Source organism: Salmo trutta, chromosome 28 (assembly GCF_901001165.1).
Source record: "Salmo trutta chromosome 28, fSalTru1.1, whole genome shotgun sequence".
NCBI lineage: Eukaryota > Metazoa > Chordata > Actinopteri > Salmoniformes > Salmonidae > Salmo > Salmo trutta.
In genome coordinates, this window is record NC_042984.1 from 37,249,584 (window position 1) to 37,272,673 (window position 23,090).

Here is a 23,090-nt window from a genome sequence, read left to right on the forward strand (position 1 = left end):
TTTCGCTCGGCTGCCCGGTGCCCTGTTCTGTGAGCTCGCAATGAGTCGTCAAACCACGGAGCAGGAGGGGAGGACCGAGCCGGCCGGGAGGATAGGGGACATAGAGAGTCAAAGGATGCAGAAAGGGAGGAGAGGAGGGTTGAGGAGGCAGAATTAGGAGATTGGTTGGAGAAGGATTGAGCAGAGGGAAGAGATGATAGGATGGAAGAGGAGAGAGTAGCAGGAGAGAGAGAGTGAAGGTTGCGATGCCGCAATACCATCTGAGTAGGGGCAGAGTGAGTAGTGTTGGAGGAGAGCGAGAGGGAAAAGGATACAAGGTAGTGGTCGGAGACTTGGAGGGGAGTTGCAGTGAGATTAGCAGAAGAACAGCATCTAGTAAAGATGAGGTCAAGCATATTGCCTGCCTTGTGAGTAGGGGGGACGGTGAGAGGGTGAGGTCAAAAGAGGAGAGGAGTGGAAAGAAGGAGGCAGAGAGAAATGAGTCAAAGGTAGACGTAGGGAGGTCTTACATCTAGATATTCCTCTATTTTTATCAAAACCCAGCTTTTTACATTAGCATGTGACGTTCAGAACTAGCATACCCACCGAAACTTCCGGTGAATTTACTAAATTACTCACGATAAACGCTCCCAAAAAACATAACAATCATTTTAAGAATTATAGATACAGAACTCCTTTATGCAATCGCGGTGTCAGATTTTAAAATAGCTTTTCGGTGAAAGCACATTTTGCAATATTCTGAGTAGATAGCCCGGCCATCATGGCTAGCTATTTTGACACCCACCAAGTTTGGCACTCACCAAAGTCAGATTTACTATAAGAAAAATGTTATTACCTTTGCTGTTCTTCGTCAGAATGCACTCCCAGGACTTCTAGTTTACACCCAATGTTGTTTTGGTTCCAAATAATCCATAGTTATATCCAAATAGCGGCGTTTTGTTCTTGCGTTCAAGACACTATCCTAAGGGTGACGCGCCGGCGCATATCGTGACAAAAAAATTCTAAATATTCCATTACCGTACTTCGAAGCATGTCAAACGCTGTTTAAAATCAATTTTTATGCGATTTTTCTCGTAAAATAGCGATAATATTCCGACCGGGGACTCTTCACGTGCATGCGCACACCCGTTTCATTGTTCTCAGATCAACCACTATCCAAATGCGCTACTGTTTTTCAGCCAGGGACTGTAGAGTCATCATTCCCCGTTCTGGCGCCTTCTGAGAGCCTATGGGAGCCTTAGAAAATGTCACGTTACAGCAGAGATCCTCTATTTTCCATAAAGAGGCTATAGAAGGCCAAGAAATGGTCAGAGAGGGCACTTCCTGTATGCAATCTTCTCAGGTTTTGGCTTGCCATATGAGTTCTGTTATACTCACAGACACCATTCAAACAGTTTCAGAAACTTTAGGGTGTTTTCTATCCAAATCTACTAATACGCATATACATATTCTAGTTTCTGGGACAGAGTAGTAACCTGTTTAAATTGGGTACGTTTTTCATCCGGCCGTGAAAATACTGCCCCCTAGCCCTAAGAGGTTTTAACAGTGCAAATTATTATGGTACAGCTATGTGGACACTTAATCATCATGGTGCTTTTTAATGGTAAGTTTGCAAACATTGGTTGTGGTAAGTATAATTGAAACTTGGGTATCATTATGGTGAGTGGGGAAATAAGTATAGCAAGTTATAATTGTAATGGCTTAGCAGATCATAAAAAAAGATGATACATTTTTACATGGCTAAAAGAATAGAATATCTATTGTTTACAGGAAACTCATTCTACAAATATAGATGAGGTTGGGTGGAAAAAGGACTGGGAGGGAGAAATATATTTTTGTCATGGGCAAAGAAACTCAAAAGGGGTGATTATACTAATTAATACAAATGTTGATCCGATTGTGCAAACAGATCCGCAGGGAAGATGGATTATTTGAAATATGCTATTGGACCAAAAACAGATTTGGCTAATTAATCTATATGATCCACACTTTTTCGAAAATATATATAATAATCTATTGAGCTCACAAGCAATGAAATAATCTATTATTATGGTGGAAGATTATAATACGGTACCTCAATGGATCGTAAAGGAAATCACTCTACAAACTATCACCCTCAAGCACTTAAGGAGATCACAAAGATCATGGATACATTAGAACTAGTGGATATATGGAGGTTGAAAAACCCTGACCTAGTGAGTTATACACGTAGGAGGCTTAATCAAGCTAGCCATCTTGACTACTTCCTAGTCTCGTTCTTGCTGGCATCAAAAGTAAAAAACTAAAAAATGAATTGGAGACCGAATGCGATCAGACCACCATCTAATTGGCCTCCATATAACTCTTACAGAATTTCCATGTGGACAAGGATATTGGAAATGTAATCAAAGCCTATTGGATGACAATTTGTTCTTAACTAAGACAAAATAATTAATAATTTACTTTTTTTGTACAACATAGGTACAGCAGATCCCCTTATTGTACGGGACACTTTCAAATGTACTTTTAGAGGCCATTCAATACAATACTCATCATTAAAACAAAAGCAGTTTAGGTCACAAGAGATCAGACTAATAAAGGAAATATAGGAAGCAACAGTGCAGGTAGATGGTAATGGAAACTGTACTATAGAGGCACAAAATAGGTTAGAGGAAAAACAAAAAGAATTAGAGGTTCTTATTCAAGAACGATCATGTAACGACCGTCCAAAGGAGTAGACCAAGGTGCAGCGTGGTGAGTGTTCATCTTAATTTATTATAAACCAGAACACTTTAAACAAAATGATGATGAAGCGTCGCCGGAGGCTCCGGACTGGAGAGCATCGTTGTAGGTTCCGGACTAGGGACCGTTGTTGCAGGCTTCATGCCTTGGATCATCAATACAGGTTCCGTGCCATGGATCATCACTGGAGGCTTTGTGCCATGGATCATCTCTACAGGTGCCGGGCCATGAATTATCCCTACAGGCTTCGTGCCATGGATTATCCCTACATGCTCCGAGCCATGGATCATCACTAGAGGCTTCGTGCCATGGATCATCACTAGAGGCTTCGTGCCATGGATCATCACTAGAGGCTTCGGACCATAAATTATCACTGGAGGCTTTATTCGTGGAGCTAGAACAGGTCTCACCGGACTGGGGAGATGCACTGAGGACCGAGTGCTCAAAGCAGGCACCGGCCGTACTGGGCTATGGAGGCATACTGGAGGAAGAGTGCGAGAAGCAGGCACAGGACACACTGGGCTATGGTGGCACACTGGAGGGAGAGTGCGCTGAGCAGGCACAGGACGTACTGGGCTCTGGAGGCGCACTGGAGGGAGAGTGCGAGGAGCAGGCACAGGACGTACTGGGCTATGGAGGCACACTGGAGGTCTGGAGCTTAGGGCTGACACACCCCGTCCTGGCTGGATGGTTATTTTCGCCCAGCAAGGGCGGAGCGCTGGTACAGGATGAACTGTGCTGCGCTGGTGAACGGGGGGTACCGTGCGTAGAGCAGGCGCAGGATAACCTGGGCCGAAGAGACGCACTGGAGACCAGATACGCTGAGCCGGCGCACTTCTTCCTGGCTGACGGCCAACTCTAGCACGGCATCGGTGAGGAGCTTGTACCGAGCGCACTGGGCTGTGAGTGTGCATGGGCGACACAGTGCGCATCACCGCATACCACGGTGCTTGTTCAGTCACTCGCTCCCCACGGTAAGCACGGGGAGTTGGCTCAGGTCTTAAAACCGCCTTAGCCAATCTACCCATGTGCCCCCCCCAAAAAAATATTTTTTTGGGCGCTGCCTCTCGGGCCTCCGTTGTTGCCTTGCCTGTCGATCGCGTCGCTGTACCTCCCTCACTGCTTCCACCTGTTCCCATGGTAGTCGATCCCTTCCGGCCTGGATCTCCTCCCACATCCAGGATCCTTTGCCATCCAGGATGTCCTCTCATGTCCAGTCATCCTGCCCACGTTGCTTGGTCCTTTGGTGGTGGGATCTTCTGTAACGACCGTCCAAAGGAGTAGACCAAGGTGCAGCGTGACGAGTGTTCATCTTAATTTATTATAAACCAGAACACTTTAAACAAAATCATAAACAAATGACAAACGACCATCACGTCTTGCAGGCTATAACAAGCAGTACAAAAATAAGATCCCACAACTACAGGTGGGGAAAGGCTGCCTAAGTATGATTCATAATCAGAGACAACGATAGACAGCTGCCTCTGACTAGGAACCATACTTTGCTCAACACAAAGAAATAGACACCATAGAATGCCCACCCCACACCCTGACCTAACCACATAGAGAAACAAACCGTCTCTCTCAGGTCAGGGCGTGACAGATCAAGTGTAATGTATTACAAAAATAAAGCAAATTGGATGGAAAATTGTGAAAAATGCACAACATTTTTCTTGAATCTTCAACTCATTACAAATGATGCAGTTACCCATGATTGCTCATTCATCCCCCTCCTATCCCCTGAAACTATTCCCCAGGTGATTGCTGTAAATGAGAATGTGTTCTCAGTCAACTTACCTGGTAAAATAACAGTAAAATAAAATAAAATAAATAATAAAAAATTCACCAAATTATATTTTGAAAGAGGAAGCAAAATATTTTAAGCATATGTTTTCTTTTCAGTCTCCTCCATTTCCACTGAATGATGTTAACTGTAAGGATTTCTTTCCTAATAATAATGTAAAATTAACACATTTACAGAAATACCTGTGTGAAGGCCAACTTACAGGAGGTCTGATATACCTCTACTGGTATACTGTCAAGCCCTGGTGTTTTTCCACACTGAAAATATTTTATTGCCTCAAAAGGTTCCTCAATTTATAACATTTTTGACATGCGTTTTTCTGGATTTTTTTGTTGTTATTCTGTCTCTCAATGTTCAAATTAACCTACCATTAAAATTATAGACTGATCATTTCTTTGTCAGTGGGTAAACGTACAAAATCAGCAGGGGATCAAATACTTTTTTCCCTCACTGTATGTAGCAACATAACACATCAGTCACTCACACTACATGTAGACTGGATTTTCTGATTTGGTTTCTGCTATTACTATTAACTCCAGCACAGCACACCTTGATCACACCCATTTTCTGTGAACTTGAGAGGGTGAGAAAGAGGGTGAGAAAGATCAAAGAGTGGTATTTCAACATTAACAGAAACAACCCGGTGTGGCATTCTCCCAAGTAAATAGGCCTATGACTTAGGAATTTACCAGGTCAACACCTCACCAGAACAACACCTTGGTAAAGGCCTCTATATTGCTTTGATAATTCTGCAATGAAGTGTATCATTTCCAGTGTTTTCCCTGACATTTCAGATTACATTGTGGGCCAGGGTTTCCCAAACTTGTTCCTGCAACAAGCTTTCCCAAACTCGGCCCTGGGTTTTGGTTTTTGCCTTAGCACTACACAGTTGGTTCAAATAATTAAAGCTTGATGATGAGTTAGTTATTTGAATCAGCTGTGTAGTGCTAGGGCAAAACCCCAAACCAGGATCGAGTTTGGGAAACCCTGTTGTAGGCTTATCTATGCATGAAACAAGAGTTGTGTGTACAAACAGACTGCCTTTCCTCCCTGTATCCTCCTCCTGAGATGAGTGTTGAGCGCTACAACCAAAGTGGTTTACGCAGCTCTACAGGTTTAAGAGTCTATCAACAAGCTGGAATGGTGTGTCTGTTTGTGTGTGCTTCAGTGTGCGTGTGTGCATGTGTGTGATGATTGCATGGGTATGGGAGTCCTCATGCTAAGTTTGTGAGTGTGCACTGCTTTCTGTTTTTAAGATGGTCCTTTTTTGACAGTAGAAAAACGTGGTGTATGTGTACAATTTCTCTCTCTCTTTCTCTGAGTCAAGATCAAGAATACAATTAAGAATATAATTATTAAATAAATAAGCACCTTTTGTGACCTTCTTTTCAGAGTAAAATGCAAGCATGTTGGTTTGTGTTTGTTACCTCAAGCTCTCTAGATGAAACCTTTAAAGGTCATAGAACCAAGTAAATTGGAATGGCTTTTTGAACACTTCTAAGCTTGTAACATAGGTTGCTGCTAAATTACAAACCATGTAAGTACCTGTATGAAATGTTGGAACAATACCGTCATTCTTATCCACTAAGAAAATTGACCTATGTTGTTATAGGTTGAGGTTCATTCCATTGACTCCACATATGCCTCTTTTTGGTTAAGTTATCAAGTTTGGTTAAATTTGATGAAAACACCCATGGGGCCAGGGCAGTTTGAGGGTCCTTCTAATACAGCTGTATGAATATAATCAAAATTCCAGCCTAGAATTATGCTTTCTCTGATCTTAAATCATTTCAACAGTCTGGGAATCACATTTGCCGCCCTGGATCCAGAGGTTCCGCCTTCGTCAATGGAGGCTTCCCAATCAAGATCGGATCCGGAGGTACCTGCGTCTTCGTCCTCGGCTCTGTCTCCCTCTCCGGTGGCTTCTACCTCGGGTTTAGATCCTCGGAGCTCCCAGCCTCACCAGACCATGAGGCTGCCTGAGAGACCGGCCCATTCAACATCACTAGCTGTCATCATAGGCAGCTCTATGGTGAGAAACATCTCGGTCCCCAAGGCAAAAACCCTGTGCTACCAAGGAGCACAAGTACAGGACATAACAAAGCTACTTCCGGCTGTTCTAACACAGATTCTGACAATGTCGTAGTCCATGTGGGGTCAAACGACATCAGGAGGGCTAGCTCGGAACATTTGTAAATGGGTTTTAAAGAGCTGATTTTAGCATTAAAAGACTCCAAAAAATGGCCAATTATTTCAGGTCCAGTACCATCGTTGGGCTGCGGGTGTGAAAGATTCAGCAGACTGCTGGCATTACACATCTGGCTAAAAGACTACTGTCGCTCTGCTGGAGTCACTTTTATTGATAACTTTGACACCTTCTGGAAACAGAAGATACTCTACAGGAATGACGGAGTGCATCCAAATCATCTGGGCTCCTGGACTCTGTCCACGCATTTCAAGGCTGCGTTGAAACAATGACTGGTAAATTATCCAAGACCAGCTCAGTTAATCCCTACCATTGTGACAATGAGTCATCAAAATGCTGCATCAAATGTTCATGGTCTTAGGGGCATTGGCAAACACAATGTAAGTAATTAAATTTATATACCCATAATTGCACCGAATATGTCTGTTTATCCTACAGCTATTGTAAGCAGTAATCATGAGCCTATAAACCAGAGTTACACTGTTAGCACTGAGGCGGTGTGCAATAGTAGGAAGACCGCTTTATGCAGCTCACCCTGCTCTATCAGCTCCAATGTAAATAAAATGAGTAAGATTACCTCTGATAAGCTTCCAAGTAAAGCATTAACCTCTCTGGGACATGTGGGACGTTAACTTCTCGTTAATCCAAACACATTGTCCGATTTCAAAAAGACTTCACGGCGAAGCATAACATTAGATTATGTTAGGACAGCGCCTAAACAAAAAAAACGCACAGCCATTTTCCAAGCAAGGAGAGGCGTCACAAAAAACAGAAATACAGCTAAAATGAATCACTAACCTTTGATGATATTCATCAGATGACACACCCAGGACTCAATGTTACACAATACATGTATGTTTTGTTCAATAACGTTTAAATTTATATCCAAAAACCCCATTTTACATTGGCGCGTCATGTTCAGAAATGTTTTACCTCCCAAAACTTCCGGTGAATGAGCGCATAAATTTACAAAAATATTCATCATAAACGTTGATCAAATTTACAAGAGTTATTGAAAGAAATATAGATACACTTCTCCTTAAAACCTGTTGAGGTGTAGGGGACAGTATTTTCACGGCCGGATGAAAAACGTAATAAGCATATTATTAGTAGATTTGGATAGGAAACAATCTGAAGTTTCTAAAACAGTTTGAATGGTGTCTGTGAGTATAACAGAACTCATATGGCAGGCAAAAACCTGAGAAAAATCCAACCAGGAAGTGGAAAGTCTGAGAATTGTAGTTATTCTTTTGATTCTCTATCGAAACTACAGTTTCTGTGGGGTCACGCTGCACTTCCTAAGGCTTCCATTGGCTGTCAACAGCCTTCAGAAAGTTCTTTCAGCATTCTCCTGTCACTGGGCAGATAATAGGAGCTCAGTCAATCAGTGGACTGCCTGGAGACAAAGGGATTGGATATGCGCGATCCCGCGAGCGCGCCGTTCTTTCTTTTTCTTCTTGAATGAATATGCTATTGTCCGGTTGGAATATTATCGCAATTTTACATTAAAAATACCATAAAGATTGATTTTAAACAGTGTTTGACATGTTTCTAAGTACGGTAATGGAACATTTTAACTTTTTGTCTCTGGTACCGTGCTCGCGCGTTATGCCTTTGGATAGTGCTCTGAACGCACAAACAATACGGAGGTATTTGGAAATAAATATGGATTATTTCGAACAAAAACAACATTTCTTGTGGAAGTAGCAGTCCTGGGAGTGCATTCTGACGAAGATCAGCAAAGATAAGAGAATATTTATAATACTAATTCTGAGTTTAGGTGACCCCGAACTTGGCGGGTGTCTGTATAGCTTGCTGTGATGGCGAGCTATGTACTCAGAATATTGAAAAATGTGCTTTCTCCGTAAAGCTATTTTAAAATCTGACACAGTGGTTGCATCCAGGAGTGGTCTATCTATAATTCTTTAAATAATTGTTATATATTTTGTCAATGTTTATGATGAGTATTTTTGTAAATAGATGTGCACATTCACCGGGGTTTTGGTGGGAATAAATTTTCTGAACATCACGCGCCAATGTAAAATGCTGTTTTTGGATATAAATATGAACTTTATCGAACAAAACATACATGTATTGTGCAACATAATGTCCTAGGAGTGTCATCTGATGAAGATCGTCAAAGGTTAGTGCTTCATTTAGCTGTGTCTTGGGTTTTATTGACACATGTCCTTGCTTGGAAAATGGCTGTGTGATTATTTTTGTCTATGTACTCTCCTAACATAATCTAATGTTTTGCTTTCGCTGTAAAGCCCCTTTGAAATCGGACAATGTGGTTACATCAAGGAGAAGAGTATCTTTAAAATGGTGTAAAATAGTTGTATGTTTGAGAAAGTTGAATTATGACATTTTGTAGTTTTGAATTTGCCGCCCTGATATTTCACTGGCTGTGTCCCGCAGGTGGGACGCTAGCGTCCCACGTAGCCCATAGAAGTTAATGCAACCGCTGTGTCAGATTTCTTTACAGCGAAAGCACATTGTTCAATATTCTGAGTACAGAGCTCAGCCATCAAAGCAAGCTATTCAGTTACCCGCCAAGTTCTGAAGTCAACAAAACTCAGAAATAGTATTATAAATCTTCACTTACCTTTGCTGATCTTCGTCGGAATGCACTCCCAGGACTCCCACAAGAAATGTTTGTTTTGTTCGATAAACTCCATATATATGTTCAAATACCTCCGTTTTGTTTGCACGTTCAGATCACTATTCGAAAAGGCATAATGCGCGAGCGCAAAACCCGAGACAAAAAGTCAAAAAGTTCCATTACCGTTCGTAGAAACATGTCAAACGATGTTTACAATCAATCCTTAGGGTCTTTTTAACATAAATCTTCGATAATATTCCAACCGGACAATAGCGTATTCATTACAGAGGAAAAAGAAGGAGCGGCTCGCCTGCATGACCGCACAGTAAACAACTCATAGGTCTCAGGCTTGAGTCAGCTCTTATTCTCTCCCCAGTAACAGTAGAAGCATGAAACAAGGTTCTAAAGACTGTTGGCATCTAGTGGAAGCCTTAGGAAGTGCAAAATGACCCCACAGACACTGTAGTTTGGATAGGCAATCACTTGAAAAACTACAAACCACTTCCTGGTTGGATTTTTTTCTCAGGTTTTTGCCTGCTATATGAGTTCTGTTATACTCATAGACATCATCCAAACAGTTTTAGAAACTTCAGAGTGTTTTCTATCCAAATCTACTAATAATATGCATATCCTAACTTCTGGGCCCGTGTAGCAGGCAGTTTAATTTGGGCATGTCATTCATCTGAATTTCCGAATACTGCCCCCTGTCACTAAAAAGTTAAAAACGATCAAGCAACCCTAAAAGGTCAAAACCAGTTCAGAGTCCAGGAGGAACAGTGTGGCAGGCAGGCTCGAGGTCAGGGCAGGCAGAAAAGTCAGGCAGTGGATACAGAGTCCAGGCAAGGGTCAAAACCGGTATGACTAGCAAAAAGAGAATAGAAAAAGCAGGAGCTTTTTTTTATTCTTGAAACATACAAGGCGAACTAGCACAGAGAGACAGGAAACACAAGGATAAATACACCGGGGAAAATAAGCGACACCTGGAAGGGGTGGAGACAATCACAAAGACAGGTGAAAGAGATCAGGGCGTAATATTACCCCCCCCCCCCCCCACTCTAGGGACGCCACCTGGCGTCCTACCTGGGCGCGTACCTGGCTGAAGCGTTGACAACAGGTATGTGAGGGGACTCAATGAGGAGGAGCTGAATTGACTCATTGTGGTCTCCAGATACCCGCATATTAATGGGAACTGTTCTGTGCGTGACTCTACCAATGGAGCGGCCGTCCAGTGCCCTGGCATCCATGGGAACAGAGAGGAGTTGAGTAAGATTACTTAGTTCTGATACCAGGGTAGCATCCATGAAACTCATCTGCCTCAGAGTCAATAAGCACCCAGAGAGACTTAGACTGGTCTCCCCACAGCAAGCTCACATAAAAAAAGAGTTCAGGAAATGGGACTTAGAGGTTTCCCAGTCAGACTCACCAGAGTACTTGTACCTACTAAAGCTTAAGGTCTCTTAACTGGGCAGGTGACTATGTAATGCCCTACAGCTCCACAATACAGACAACAATTGGAGATTAGCCTGGGGGAACGTTCCCTAGGTGATAACCTAGCCCTTCCCAGTTGCATAGGTTCTGGTGTATCAGGCTCACCTGTAATCGATGATTCACGAGGGAGCTCGAGCGGCTTCGGATCCTATCGGAAAAATAGCCTTCGGGGACTTCCGGATTCCTTCGAAGATGAGCGAGCCACTGCGGATGAATGAGTGTAACCTTGGCCAGACCTCCTCTCACTCCTGCGTTCCCTTAGACGTCCATCAATTCTAATGGTGAGGGAGATGAGGGAATCGAGGTCCACCGGTAATTCCCGAGCAGCTAGCTCATCTTTTATTACCTCAGATAATCCGTGAAGGAAGGTATCAAAAAGGGACTCTGGATTCCAGGCACTCTCGGCGGCCAACATGCGAAAATCAACAGCGTAGTCTGCCACGCTACAGGAGTCTTGACGTAATTCAAGAAGTTTTCGGGCAGCCTCTCTCCCAGGTACTGGAGAATCGAACACCTTCCTCATCTCTGCCTTGCATTTTTGCCCATTCTTCTGCCTTTGCTATTCTACTGAAATGACTGCAACACTCAACAAAGAGCTGCAGTTAGTTTCAGAGTGGGTGGCAAGGAATAAGTTAGCCCTAAATATTTCTAAAACTAAAAGCAATGTATTTGGAGCAAAACACTCACCAAACCCGAAATCTCAACTAGATCCTGAAATAAATAATGTGGAAATTGAGCGAGTTGAGATGACTAAACTGCTTGGAGTAACACTAGATTGTAAACTGTCATGGTCAAAACATATTGATGCAGTAGTAGCTAAGATGGGGAGAAGTATGTCTATAATAAAGCGCACCTTGACTACTGTTCAGTCGTGTGGTCATGTGCCACAAAAAAGGACTTAGGAAAATTGCAATTGCTCAGAACAGGACAGCACGGCTGGCCCTTGGATGTACACAGAGAGCTAATATTAATAATATGCATGTCAATCTCTCCAGGCTGAAAGTGGAGGAAAGATTGACTTCATCACTACTTTTATTTATGAGAGGTATTGACATGTTGAATGCACCGAGCTGTCTTTCTAAACTACTGGCACACAGCTCAGACACCCATGCATACCCCACAAGACATGCCACAAGGGTTCTCTTCACAGTCCCCAAGTCCAGAACAGACTATGGGAGGCACACAGTATTACATAGAGCCATGACTACATGGAACTCTATTCCACATCAAGTAACTGACACAAGCAGTAAAATTAGATTAAAAAAACAGACAGGGACTGTGAAGCAACACAAACATTGGCACAGACACATGCATACACACACACACAGATACGATAACATACGCACTATGCACACACATGGATTTAGTACAGTAGATATGTGGTAGTGGTGGCGTAGGGGCCTGAGGGCACACAGTGTGTTGTGAAATCTGTGAATGTATTGTAATGTTTTTAAAATTGTATAAACGTCCTTAATTTTGCTGGACTCCAGGAAGAGTAGCTACTGCTTTGGCAGCAGCTAATTGGGATCCATAATAAATAGAAATACAAATACATTCAAAAACAAAAAGAGCTATCCGGAGAACCAACCAATTTTCAGTTTGCATTCAACCTCCAGGAGTCTCTTCCTGAAGTAGAGGTTGGGTGGAAAATAGATTTGTTTATCACTGGTATGTTTTAAAGCCCAGGGGCACTAGTGGAGCTGATGATGAGAGCGAGATAGTAACTGGTTGTGCCAGACAGGTACTTTTACTCTCTCTTACAAGGAGACACAAGAAAGAAGGTTTCGGGGTAATTTAGCAGGGAGGAATTTGTTAAGTACCTCTCGCCAAATGGCTCTTTGCCTAAGAGATGTCAAAGTACACTTTATGAGTAGCATTTGGATTAATCCATTGATTCCCACACTATCAAGACACTAAGAAGGTGGTCAGTTTTATTCAGTCCCTATGTGTTCACTGTAGGCCTACACTGTTATCTGTCCATGCAGGAAGTTGTAAATTAAACATTTCTGTTAAATATTACATTGTAAATGGATGCCTTATCCGACAAGTGCTCCTGGAAAAAAAGTATATGTCTCTGTCAGAAGTAGTGCCAATGGAGATTCTAACAAGTGTGTGGTCTTGTCGTCTATCCATATTAGTGTTATGTAAGTATGTAGACTTATTACTTATCAACATTACTTATTAGACTTATCGACATAAAATACAATCTGTCAGTCAACCACAGCAAAAAAATGAATAAAATAAATTCATACCTCTTCACTTCTAGACACAGCTCAGCTGAAACATCTTTAAGGCGGAGGTGTTGCTAACATTTACGATAGCAAATTTCAATTTACAAAAAAAAAAACAATGACGTTTTCGTCTTTTGAGCTTCTAGTCATGAAATCTATGCAGCCTACTCAATCACTTTTTATAGCTACTGTTTACAGGCCTCCTGGGCCATATGCAGTGTTCCTTACTGAGTTCCCTGAATTCCTATCGGATCTTGTAGTCATAGCAGATAATATTCTAATTTTTGGTGACTTTAACATTCACATGGAAAAGTCCACAGACCCACTCCAAAAGGCTTTCGGAGCCATCATCGACTCAGTGGGTTTTGTCCAACATGTTTCTGGACCTACTCACTGCCACAGTCATACTCTGGACCTAGTTTTGTCCCATGGAATAAATGTTGTGGATCTTAATGTTTTTCCTCATAATCCTGGATTATCGGACCACCATTTTATTGCGTTTACAATTGCAACAAATAATCTGCTCAGACCCCAACCAAGGAAGATTAAAAGTCGTGCTATAAATTCTCAGACAACCCAAAGATTCCTTGATGCCCTTCCAGACTCCCTCTGCCTACCCAAGGACGTCAGAGGACAAGAATCAGTTAACCACCTAACCGAGGAACTCAATTCAACCTTGCGCAATACCCTAGATGCAGTTGCACCCCTAAAAATTAAAAACATCTGTCATAAGAAACTAGCTCCCTGGTATACAGAAAATACACGAGCTCTGAAGCAAGCTTCCAGAAAATTGGAACGGAAATGGCGCCACACTAAACTGGAAGTCTTCCGACTAGCTTGGAAAGACAGTACCGTGCAGTATCGAAGAGCCCTCACTGCTGCACGATCATCCTATTTTTCCAACTTAATTGAGGAAAATAAGAACAATCCGAAATTTCTTTTTGACACTGTCGCAAAGCTAACTAAAAAGCAGCATTCGCAAATGGAGGATGGCTTTCACTTCAGCAGTAATAAATTTATGAACTTTTTTGAGGAAAAGATCATGATCATTAGAAAGCAAATTACGGACTCCTCTTTAAATCTGGGTATTCCTCCAGGGCTTCATTGTCCAGAGTCTGCACAACTCTGCCAGGACCTTGGCTCAAGGGAGATACTAAAGTGTTTTAGTACTATATCTCTTGACACAATGATGAAAATAATCATGGCCTCCAAACCCTCAAGCTGCATACTGGACCCTATTCCAACTAAACTACTGAAAGAGCTGCTTCCTGTGCTTGGCCCTCCTATGTTGAACATAATAAACGGCTCTCTATCCACCGGATGTGTACCAAGCTCACTAAAAGTGGCAGTAATAAAGCCTCTCTTGAAAAAGCCGAATCTTGACCCAGAAATTATAAAAAACTATCGGCCTATATCGAATCTTCCATTCCTCTCAAAAATTTTTGAAAAAGTTGTTGCGCAGCAACTCACTGCCTTCCTGAAGACAAACAATGTATACGAAACGCTTCAGTCTGGTTTTAGACCCCATCATAGCACTGAGACTGCACTTGTGAAGGTGGTAAATGACCTTTTAATGACGTCAGACCGAGGCTCTGCATCTGTCCTCATGCTCCTAGATCTTAGTGCCGCTTTTGATACCATCGATCACCACATTCTTTTGGAGAGATTGGAAACCCAAATTGGTCTACATGGACAAGTTCTGGCCTGGTTTAGATCTTATCTGTCGGAAAGATATCAGTTTGTCTCTGTGAATGGTTCGTCCTCTGACAAATCAATTGTAAATTTCGGTGTTCCTCAAGGTTCCGTTCTAGGACCACTATTGTTTTCACTATATATTTTACCTCTTGGGGATGTCATTCGAAAACATAATGTTACATTTCACTGCTATGCGGACGACACACAGCTGTACATTTCAATGAAACATGGTGAAGCCCCAAAATTGCTCTCGCTAGAAGCCTGTGTTTCAGACATAAGGAAGTGGATGGCTGCAAATTTTCTACTTTTAAACTCGGACAAAACAGAGATGCTTGTCCTAGGTCCCAAGAAACAAAGAGATCTTCTGTTGAATCTGACAATTAATCTGGATGGTTGTACAGTCGTCTCAAATAAAACTGTGAAGGACCTCGGCGTTACTCTGGACCCTGATCTCTCTTTTGAAGAACATATCAAGACTGCTTCAAGGACAGCTTTTTTCCATCTACGTAACATTGCAAAAATCAGAAACTTTCTGTCCAAAAATGACGCAGAAAAATTAATCCATGCTTTTGTTACTTCTAGGCTCGACTACTGCAATGCTCTACTTTCCGGCTACCCGGATAAAGCACTAAACAAACTTCAGTTAGTGCTAAATACGGCTGCTAGAATCCTGACTAGAACCAAAAAATTTGATCATATTACTCCAGTGCTAGCTTCCCTACACTGGCTTCCTGTTAAGGCAAGGGCTGATTTCAAGGTTTTACTGCTAACCTACAAAGCATTACATGGGCTTGCTCCTACCTATCTTTCCGATTTGGTCCTGCCGTACATACCTACACGTACGCTACGGTCACAAGACGCAGGCCTCCTAATTGTCCCTAGAATTTCTAAGCAAACGGCTGGAGGTAGGGCTTTCTCCTATAGAGCTCCATTTTTATGGAATGGTCTGCCTACCCATGTGAGAGACGCAGACTCAGTCTCAACCTTTAAGTCTTTACTGAAGACTTATCTCTTCAGTAGGTCCTATGATTAAGTATAGTCTGGCCCAGGAGTGTGAAGGTGAACGGAAAGGCTGGAGCAACGAACCGCCCTTGCTGTCTCTGCCTTGTCGGTTCCCCTCTTCCCACTGGGATTCTCTGCCTCTAACCCTTTTACAGGGGCTGAGTCACTGACTTACTGGTGTTCTTCCATGCCGTCCATGGGAGGGGTGCGTCACTTGAGTAGGTTGAGCCACTGACGTGGTCTTCCTGTCTGGGTTGGCGCCCCCCCCTTGGGTTGTGCCGTGGCGGACATCTTTGTGGGCTATACTCGGCCTTGTCTTCGGACGGTAAGTTGGTGGTTGTAGATATCCCTCTAGTGGTGTGGGGGCTGTGCTTTGGCAAAGTGGGTGGGGTTATATCCGGCCTGTTTGGCCCTGTCCGGGGGTATCATCGGATGGGGCCACAGTGTCTTCTGATCCCTCCTGTCTCAGCCTCCAGTATTTATGCTGCAGTAGTTTATGTGTCGGGGGGCTAGGGTCAGTCTGTTACATCTGGAGTATTCTCTTGTCTTATCCGGTGTCCTGTGTGAATGTAAATATGCTCTCTCTAATTCTCTTTCTTTCTTTCTTTCTCTCGGAGGACCTGAGCCCTAGGACTACCTGGCATGATGACTCCTTGCTGTCCCCAGTCCACCTGGCCATGCTGCTGCTCCAGTTTCAACTGTTCTGCCTGCGGCTACGGAACCCTGACCTGTTCACCGGACGTGCTTGTTGCACCCTCGACAATTACTATGATTATTATTATTTGACCATGCTGGTCATTTACGAACATTTTAACATCTTGACTATGTTCTGTTATAATATCCACCCGGCACAGCCAGAAGAGGACTGGCCACCCCTCATAGCCTGGTTCCTCTCTAGGTTTCTTCCTAGGTTTTTGGCCTTTCTCAGGAGTTTTTCCTAGGGAGTTTTTCCCAGCCACCGTGCTTCTTTCACATGCATTGCTTGCTGTTTGGGGTTTTAGGCTGGGTTTCTGTACAGCACTTTGAGATTTCAGCTGATGTACGAAGGGCTATATAAATAAATTTGATTTGATTTGATTTGATTTGATATGCCTAGAGCATAGAGCACGTTGTCGAAAATTCTGGCACCTTCTCACACCCCCAGGACACAAAGCAGATTATTGGGTTGCCTTCTGAGAAATACTTGAGTTGCAAAGGGTTGGGGCGTGAGGAGAGGGATAGGCTGGGATAATATTTCTTAGAATTGTGTTTATAATGTGCACTGCGCCAACCCTCTGCCATCTGCAATTCTGATTAAACCTGGACACTCAACCTACTACACTTTATTGATCTAAACCTCGAATACAATACAAAATTCCAACAACAGCATCTGTATTGTCGGCAGGCCTATAAAATTCTTTCTGATTTAGACATAACCCTAGAAATCTGGGTAGTGTCTAGGATGAGTCATCTCGTCCTGTAGGACGAGCATCAATAAAATATGAGAACCTGAGACCGGCAGAGAGGGTCTTACTCTGACCTCACAAACTATACCATCACTAAAGCCCTGGGGACCTGAGATGTGTCACATAGCAGCAACAGGTTATTAGTGGCAAACCTATACACGCACACACTAACGCATGAATGCACACACAAACACACATGCACACACGTATATACTAAACAAAGTGTAAACACCTACACTCACACACACACTCTCTCACACATACACAATCTCTCTTTCTCACGCACACACATATACTTGGTGAGGACACATATCTGGGACAAAGGGGGAAAAAACGACTGTGTCAGATGTTCAGTGAGCCCGGAGGGATAGTGGGCCGTCCCTCACATGCTGCCTGTACCAAATGTCTCAAGTACCTCTCCCACATTTGAGTTCTTGACACTTACCCAAAGGATATCAAGAGGAACGGTCCAAAATGGTAAAGATGTCCTTTCTTCTGCTGAAGGTGAGTACAAAACCAGCTTCTACAGAATTAGCTTTGACACAATAGGTTCATTTGCATAAACGGAAACACACATATATTTTACCTTCTAGTAATTTAGCAGACGCTCTTATCTAGAGAATGTGAGTGCATACTTTTTAAAATAATTTTTCAAACTATATGTTGTACTGAAATATAGATCACGGAAGTGTCATGTGGGTGCAGTATGTCATGTCATAATATAGGTATGACACTGCAATTCTTTGAGTTTTTTTCTCTCTGAACACTGAAAGGTTATGAGTCGATCTAGCCTACCTTATAAACAATAGCACAAAATGGCTGCCAGGGGTTTTAATGATGTTCAGTCAGAGACGGTAGAGAAAGCTAAACAAGCCACTCCCTTTTTCTGATTGGAGCTGAGCCACTCTGGTCTTCTTAAGTATTGCCCCCGACCCACAGAGGCATCTCACTGGCTATATTTTTTATTAAAGTCAAAAAATGAATATAAGGGTGTCTCCCGGGTGGCGCGGCGGTCTAAGGCACTGCGTCACAGTGCTTGAGGCGTCACTACAGACCTGGGTTTGATCCCAAATGGCGTCACAACTGGCTGTGACCGGGAGTCCCACAATTGGCTCAGCGTTGTTAGGGTAGGGTTTGGCTGTGGGGGGCTTTACTTGGTTCATCGTGCTCTTGTGGCGGGCCGGGCGCCTGCAGGCTGACTTCGGTCGTCAGTTGAACAATGTTTCCTCTGACACATTGGTGCTGCTGGCTTCCGGGTTAAGTGGGTGGGTGTTAAGAAGCGCGGTTTGGCAGGTCATGTTTCGGAGGACGCATGACTTGACCTTTGCTTCTCCCAAGCATGGTGGGGAGTTGCAGTGATGAGACAAGATCACAATTGGATATCACGAAATTTGGGAGAAAAAAGCATTAAAAAAAACTGCCTAATTTATTCAATAATAATCCAATAATTATTAGCGTTCCTTATAACTATTGGATCATTTATCGGGTATCATTGTTCTTCAAGCTCTTTTTCTTTTGTGATCTCTAACAAATGTATTTTTATGTATTATACGTGTCAATTGGTTGCAGTAAATATGATCCCAACTCAATTGTTATAAATCTCACCTTGGGTTCAACCATAACAGCTTTGGACTTAAATAAATTAATGATATGTACCCATTGACAACTAAAAAATGTTGTACCCCATCTGAACTCAAAATATAAGCTTGTTTTACTCCAATGTTTGCAAACAAAGTAAATGTAAACAACCTAAACATGGTTAAAAGTCACATTTTTATATCATGGAGTCCTTGCATCCGTAGCTCTGTCTATGAATTTGAGAGTGGTTACATTTCTCCAGTCCCATCCCTCAGCTTTTTACCGAAACGGGCGGGAGAACGCTTTGTTATTTTTTCTACTGCTGATTGCTGCTTTAAATCCTCATAACACACACCCCATTGAGTTCTAAAGCCTGACTCTGAATAAACATACTTTAAGTTGTTCATTTGTGCTGCACATTTTCAATTTGACCATCCCTTTACCAAGTTTACCAACCCAAGGTGACTATCCCTTAGTGGGTCTTCAAGTTTTTATATTTTTTTATTTGTCGTCTATAACAAATGTATATGAAGTGTTTGGTGTCCATGACACATATGTATGGAATGCAACATTGCATGGCATATTTTCTGTGCTGTAAACAAAGTGAAGGTGTCTCGTGCCTTGTTGCTCTTTGTTTGCTGTGGTACACTGTCTGGAATCTAAATGGGTTCTTTGGCTGTCCTCATCGAAGAACCCTTTAAAGAACCCTTTTTGGTTCCAGGTAGATCTCACAGAGGTTTCTACATGGAACCTAAAAGTGTTCTACCTGGAACCAAAAAGGGTTGTCGTATAGAGCCCCAAAGTTGAGGTATTATAATACCCATAAAACCTAGCGGTCAAAGAAAAAAGGTTCCAATCGCTACTCCACCATTCATTTTTCTCAAATTAGCATTTCATTTTTGGGGGGTAAATACAGGCGAATATATTGATAAAAGCCACCTTGTCCTAGAGCTATTTACACGGTTATCAAAACGTCACGCCAGGGTAAGCCTACACGAAAACACAGCCCTTATTTGAAGTGTTTCTAAAAACTCCTATGGGAAAAAATGAATGGTGGAAAAACGATTGGAACCATTTTCCTGTTTGACTGCTAGGTTTTATGGGTATTATGAATCATACTGTGGTACTCTACGGGGACAGCCAAAGAACCCTTTTGGAACCCTTTTTTCCAAGAGTGTAAAATATAAAATGTATGTAGTTTCATTACCATTTCATGGCTTGCAATTTGGGCATTGTTGTCTGATTGTTTCAATATCACAGGTTTATGATCAAATAAAATTCTATTGATTATATGTGCCGAGAACAGGTGTAGACTTTACAGTGAAATAGTTACTTACGAAACCATTCCCACAATGCAAAGTAAAACATTCTGACTAATTAAAAAACTGTTGGTGGCTAAATCCGGAGAAATTACAGACCACGTAAAAAACAGTTGGTCACTAAATCTGACTAGAAGGACCACGTAAAAACGGTTGGCTGGTACGTCTGAGCGGTCGGCTGTGAATAACCTGACCCATTATATACTTATAACTGATTTGTTTGGTTCTGCCCACTATAGTGCTGTCCGGTTAGAACTTGATGTTGAGGCCCATACTGAACACTTTGTCAACACCACATGCTCACACACACACACGCAGACACAGCTGTTTCTATTTGAGGATGTTTATATGATTGTGGTAATCCGAATGACTTGGAATCTTATTGTTGTGGATCTATAAGACAAAAGATATGCACACATGTAAACAGTACTAGTTAAGGGTTATAACTATAAAATATACATACAGCGAGGGGAAAAAGTATTTGATCCCCTGCTGATTTTGTATGTTTGCCCACTGACAAAGAAATTATCAGTCTATAATTTTAATGGTAGGTTTATTTGAACAGTGAGAGACAAAATAACAACAAAAAAATCCAGAAAAACACATGTCAAAAATGTTATAAAATGATTTGCATTTTAATGAGGGAAATAAGAATTTGACCCCTCTGCAAAACATGACTTAGTACTTGGTGGAAAAACCCTTGTTGGCAATCACAGAGGTCAGATGTTTCTTGTAGTTGGCCACCAGGTTTGCACACATCTCAGGAGGGATTTTGTCCCACTCCTGTTTGCAGATCTTCTCCAAGTCATTAAGGTTTCGAGGCTGACGTTTGGCAACTCGAACCTTCAGCTCACTCCACAGATTTTCTATGGGATTAAGGCCTGGAGACTGGCTAGAGAACTCCAGGACCTTTAATGTGCTTCTTCTTGAGCCACTCCTTTGTTGCCTTGGCCGTGTGTTTTGGGTCATTGTCATGCTACCCATCCACAACCCATTTTCAATGCCCTGGCTGAGGGAAGGAGGTTCTCACCCAAGATTTGATGGTACATGGCCCCGTCCATCGTCCCTTTGATGCGGTGAAGTTGTCCTGACCCCTTAGCAGAAAAACACCCCCAAAGCATAATGTTTTCACCTCCATGTTTGAAGGTGGGGATGGTGTTCTTGGGGTCATAAGCAGCATTCCTCCTCCTCCAAACACAGCGAGTTGAGTTGATGCCAAAGAGCTGCATTTTGGTCTCATCTGACCACAACACTTTCACCCAGTTGTCCTCTGAATCATTCAGATGTTCAATGGCAAACTTCAGACGGGCATGTATATGTGCTTTCTTGAGCAGGGGGACCTTGCGGGTGCTGCAGGATTTCAGTCCTTCACGGCGTAGTGTGTTACCAATTGTTTTCTTGGTGACTATGGTCCCAGCTGCCTTGAGATCATTGACAAGATCCTCCCGTGTAGTTCTGGGCTGATTCCTCACCGTTCTCATGATCATTGCAACTCCACGAGGTGAGATCTTGCATGGAGCCCCAGGCCGAGGGAGATTGACAGTTCTTTTGTGTTTCTTCCATTTGCGAATAATCGCACCAACTGCTGTCACCTTCTCACCAAGCTGCTTGGCGATGGTCTTGTAGCCCATTCCAGCCTTGTGTAGGTCTACAATCTTGTCACTGACATCCTTGGAGAGCTCTTTGGTCTTGACCATGGTGGAGAGTTTGGAATCTGATTGATTGATTGCTTCTGTGGACAGGTGTCTTTTATACAGGTAACAATCTGAGATTAGGAGCACTCCCTTTAAGAGTGTGCTCCTAATCTCAGCTCGTTACCTGTATAAAAGACACATGGGAGCCAGAAATCTTTCTGATTGAGAGGGGGTCAAATACTTATTTCCCTCATTAAAATGCAAATCAATTTATAACATTTTTGAGATGCGTTTTTCTGTATTTTTGTTGTTGTTATTCTGTCTCTCTTTCACGATTCTCTAAGACAGAACCCAGAAGCAGACCAGGACAAGGTGAGTAAAATGAAGGTGAGTATTTATTGGTAGTCTTGATGTGTGTAATTTGAGTGATCCAGGAGACGGAGCGGCAGCGGAGGTGAGTTGATGAGCGTAAACGGGTTGATCCAATGAAGTCACTGTATCCACCGACGGCCAGGCAAGGGAGTTGAATGTTCCGGGAGAATGACTGTAGACAGAGTAAACGGGAGTGAGTAACCAGTAACAAGCACAAAACAACAAAACAATCTCAGGAAACATGAGGCTGATACGCTGGCACAACATACTGTTCGTTGCTAACGATCCGGCAGGGAATGGATGTCAGCTCAGGGTTTAAGAAGAGGTGAAGATCAGGACCAGGTGTGCAGAAGGTTGATGAGATGCAGATGCGGGAAATAAATAGATCTCCCGCCTAACCTCGTTGCCTGGCAACCAGACAGGGTGCGTTCAGGAACCTTAGACAACACTTAAACAAAAACAGTCATCTCAGGCAGAAACAGACTCAGGAAGCGGGATTCCTGACACTCTCACTGTTCAAATAAACCTACCATTAAAATTATAGACTGATCATTTCTTTGTCAGTGGGCAAATGTACAAAATCAGCAGGGGATCAAATACTTTTTTTCCCTCACTGTACACACTACCATTCAAAAGTTTGGGGTCACTTAGAAATGTCCTTGTTTTTGAACGAAAATCACATATTTTGGTCCATTAAAATAACATCAAATTGAACAGAAATACAGTGTAGACATTGATAATATTGTAAATGACTTTTGTAAGTGGAAACGGCAGATTTTTTATGGAATATCTACATAGGTGTACAGAGGCCCATTATCAGCAACCATCACTCCTGTGTTCCAATGACACGTTGTGTCAGCTAATCCAAGTTTATATTTTTAAAAGGCTAATTGATCATTAGAAAACCCTTTTGCAATTATGCTAGCACAGCTGAAAACTGTTGTTCTGATTAAAGAATCAATAAAACTGGCCTTCTTTAGACTAGTTTAGTAT

The 23,090-nt window shown here is 42.5% G+C and overlaps 1 protein-coding gene and 1 long non-coding RNA gene across 4 annotated transcripts in view; one reads left to right on the forward strand and one right to left on the reverse strand.

Moving 5' to 3' along the window:
* The window catches only part of LOC115166152 (cadherin-like protein 26), a 106,254-nt gene that overhangs the window by 41,372 nt on the left and 41,792 nt on the right, over positions 1–23,090 (forward strand). The window contains exon 1 of one of the 3 annotated variants that reach the window (XM_029719891.1): positions 17,463–17,698. The exons of 1 other annotated variant lie outside the window; for it this stretch is intronic. In XM_029719891.1, coding sequence (XP_029575751.1) covers positions 17,669–17,698 — 30 coding nt within the window. In that variant the 5' untranslated portion in view covers positions 17,463–17,668. Of the gene's footprint in view, positions 1–17,462; positions 17,699–23,090 lie in introns of those variants that run through there. One more of the 3 variants, XM_029719893.1, reaches the window with a different exon arrangement.
* On the reverse strand, positions 22,103–22,575 carry LOC115166153 (uncharacterized). Its single transcript, XR_003870280.1, has 2 exons — positions 22,367–22,575; positions 22,103–22,269 (listed from the first exon to the last, which is right to left on the reverse strand). It is a non-coding gene; the product is annotated as an uncharacterized LOC115166153 (long non-coding RNA).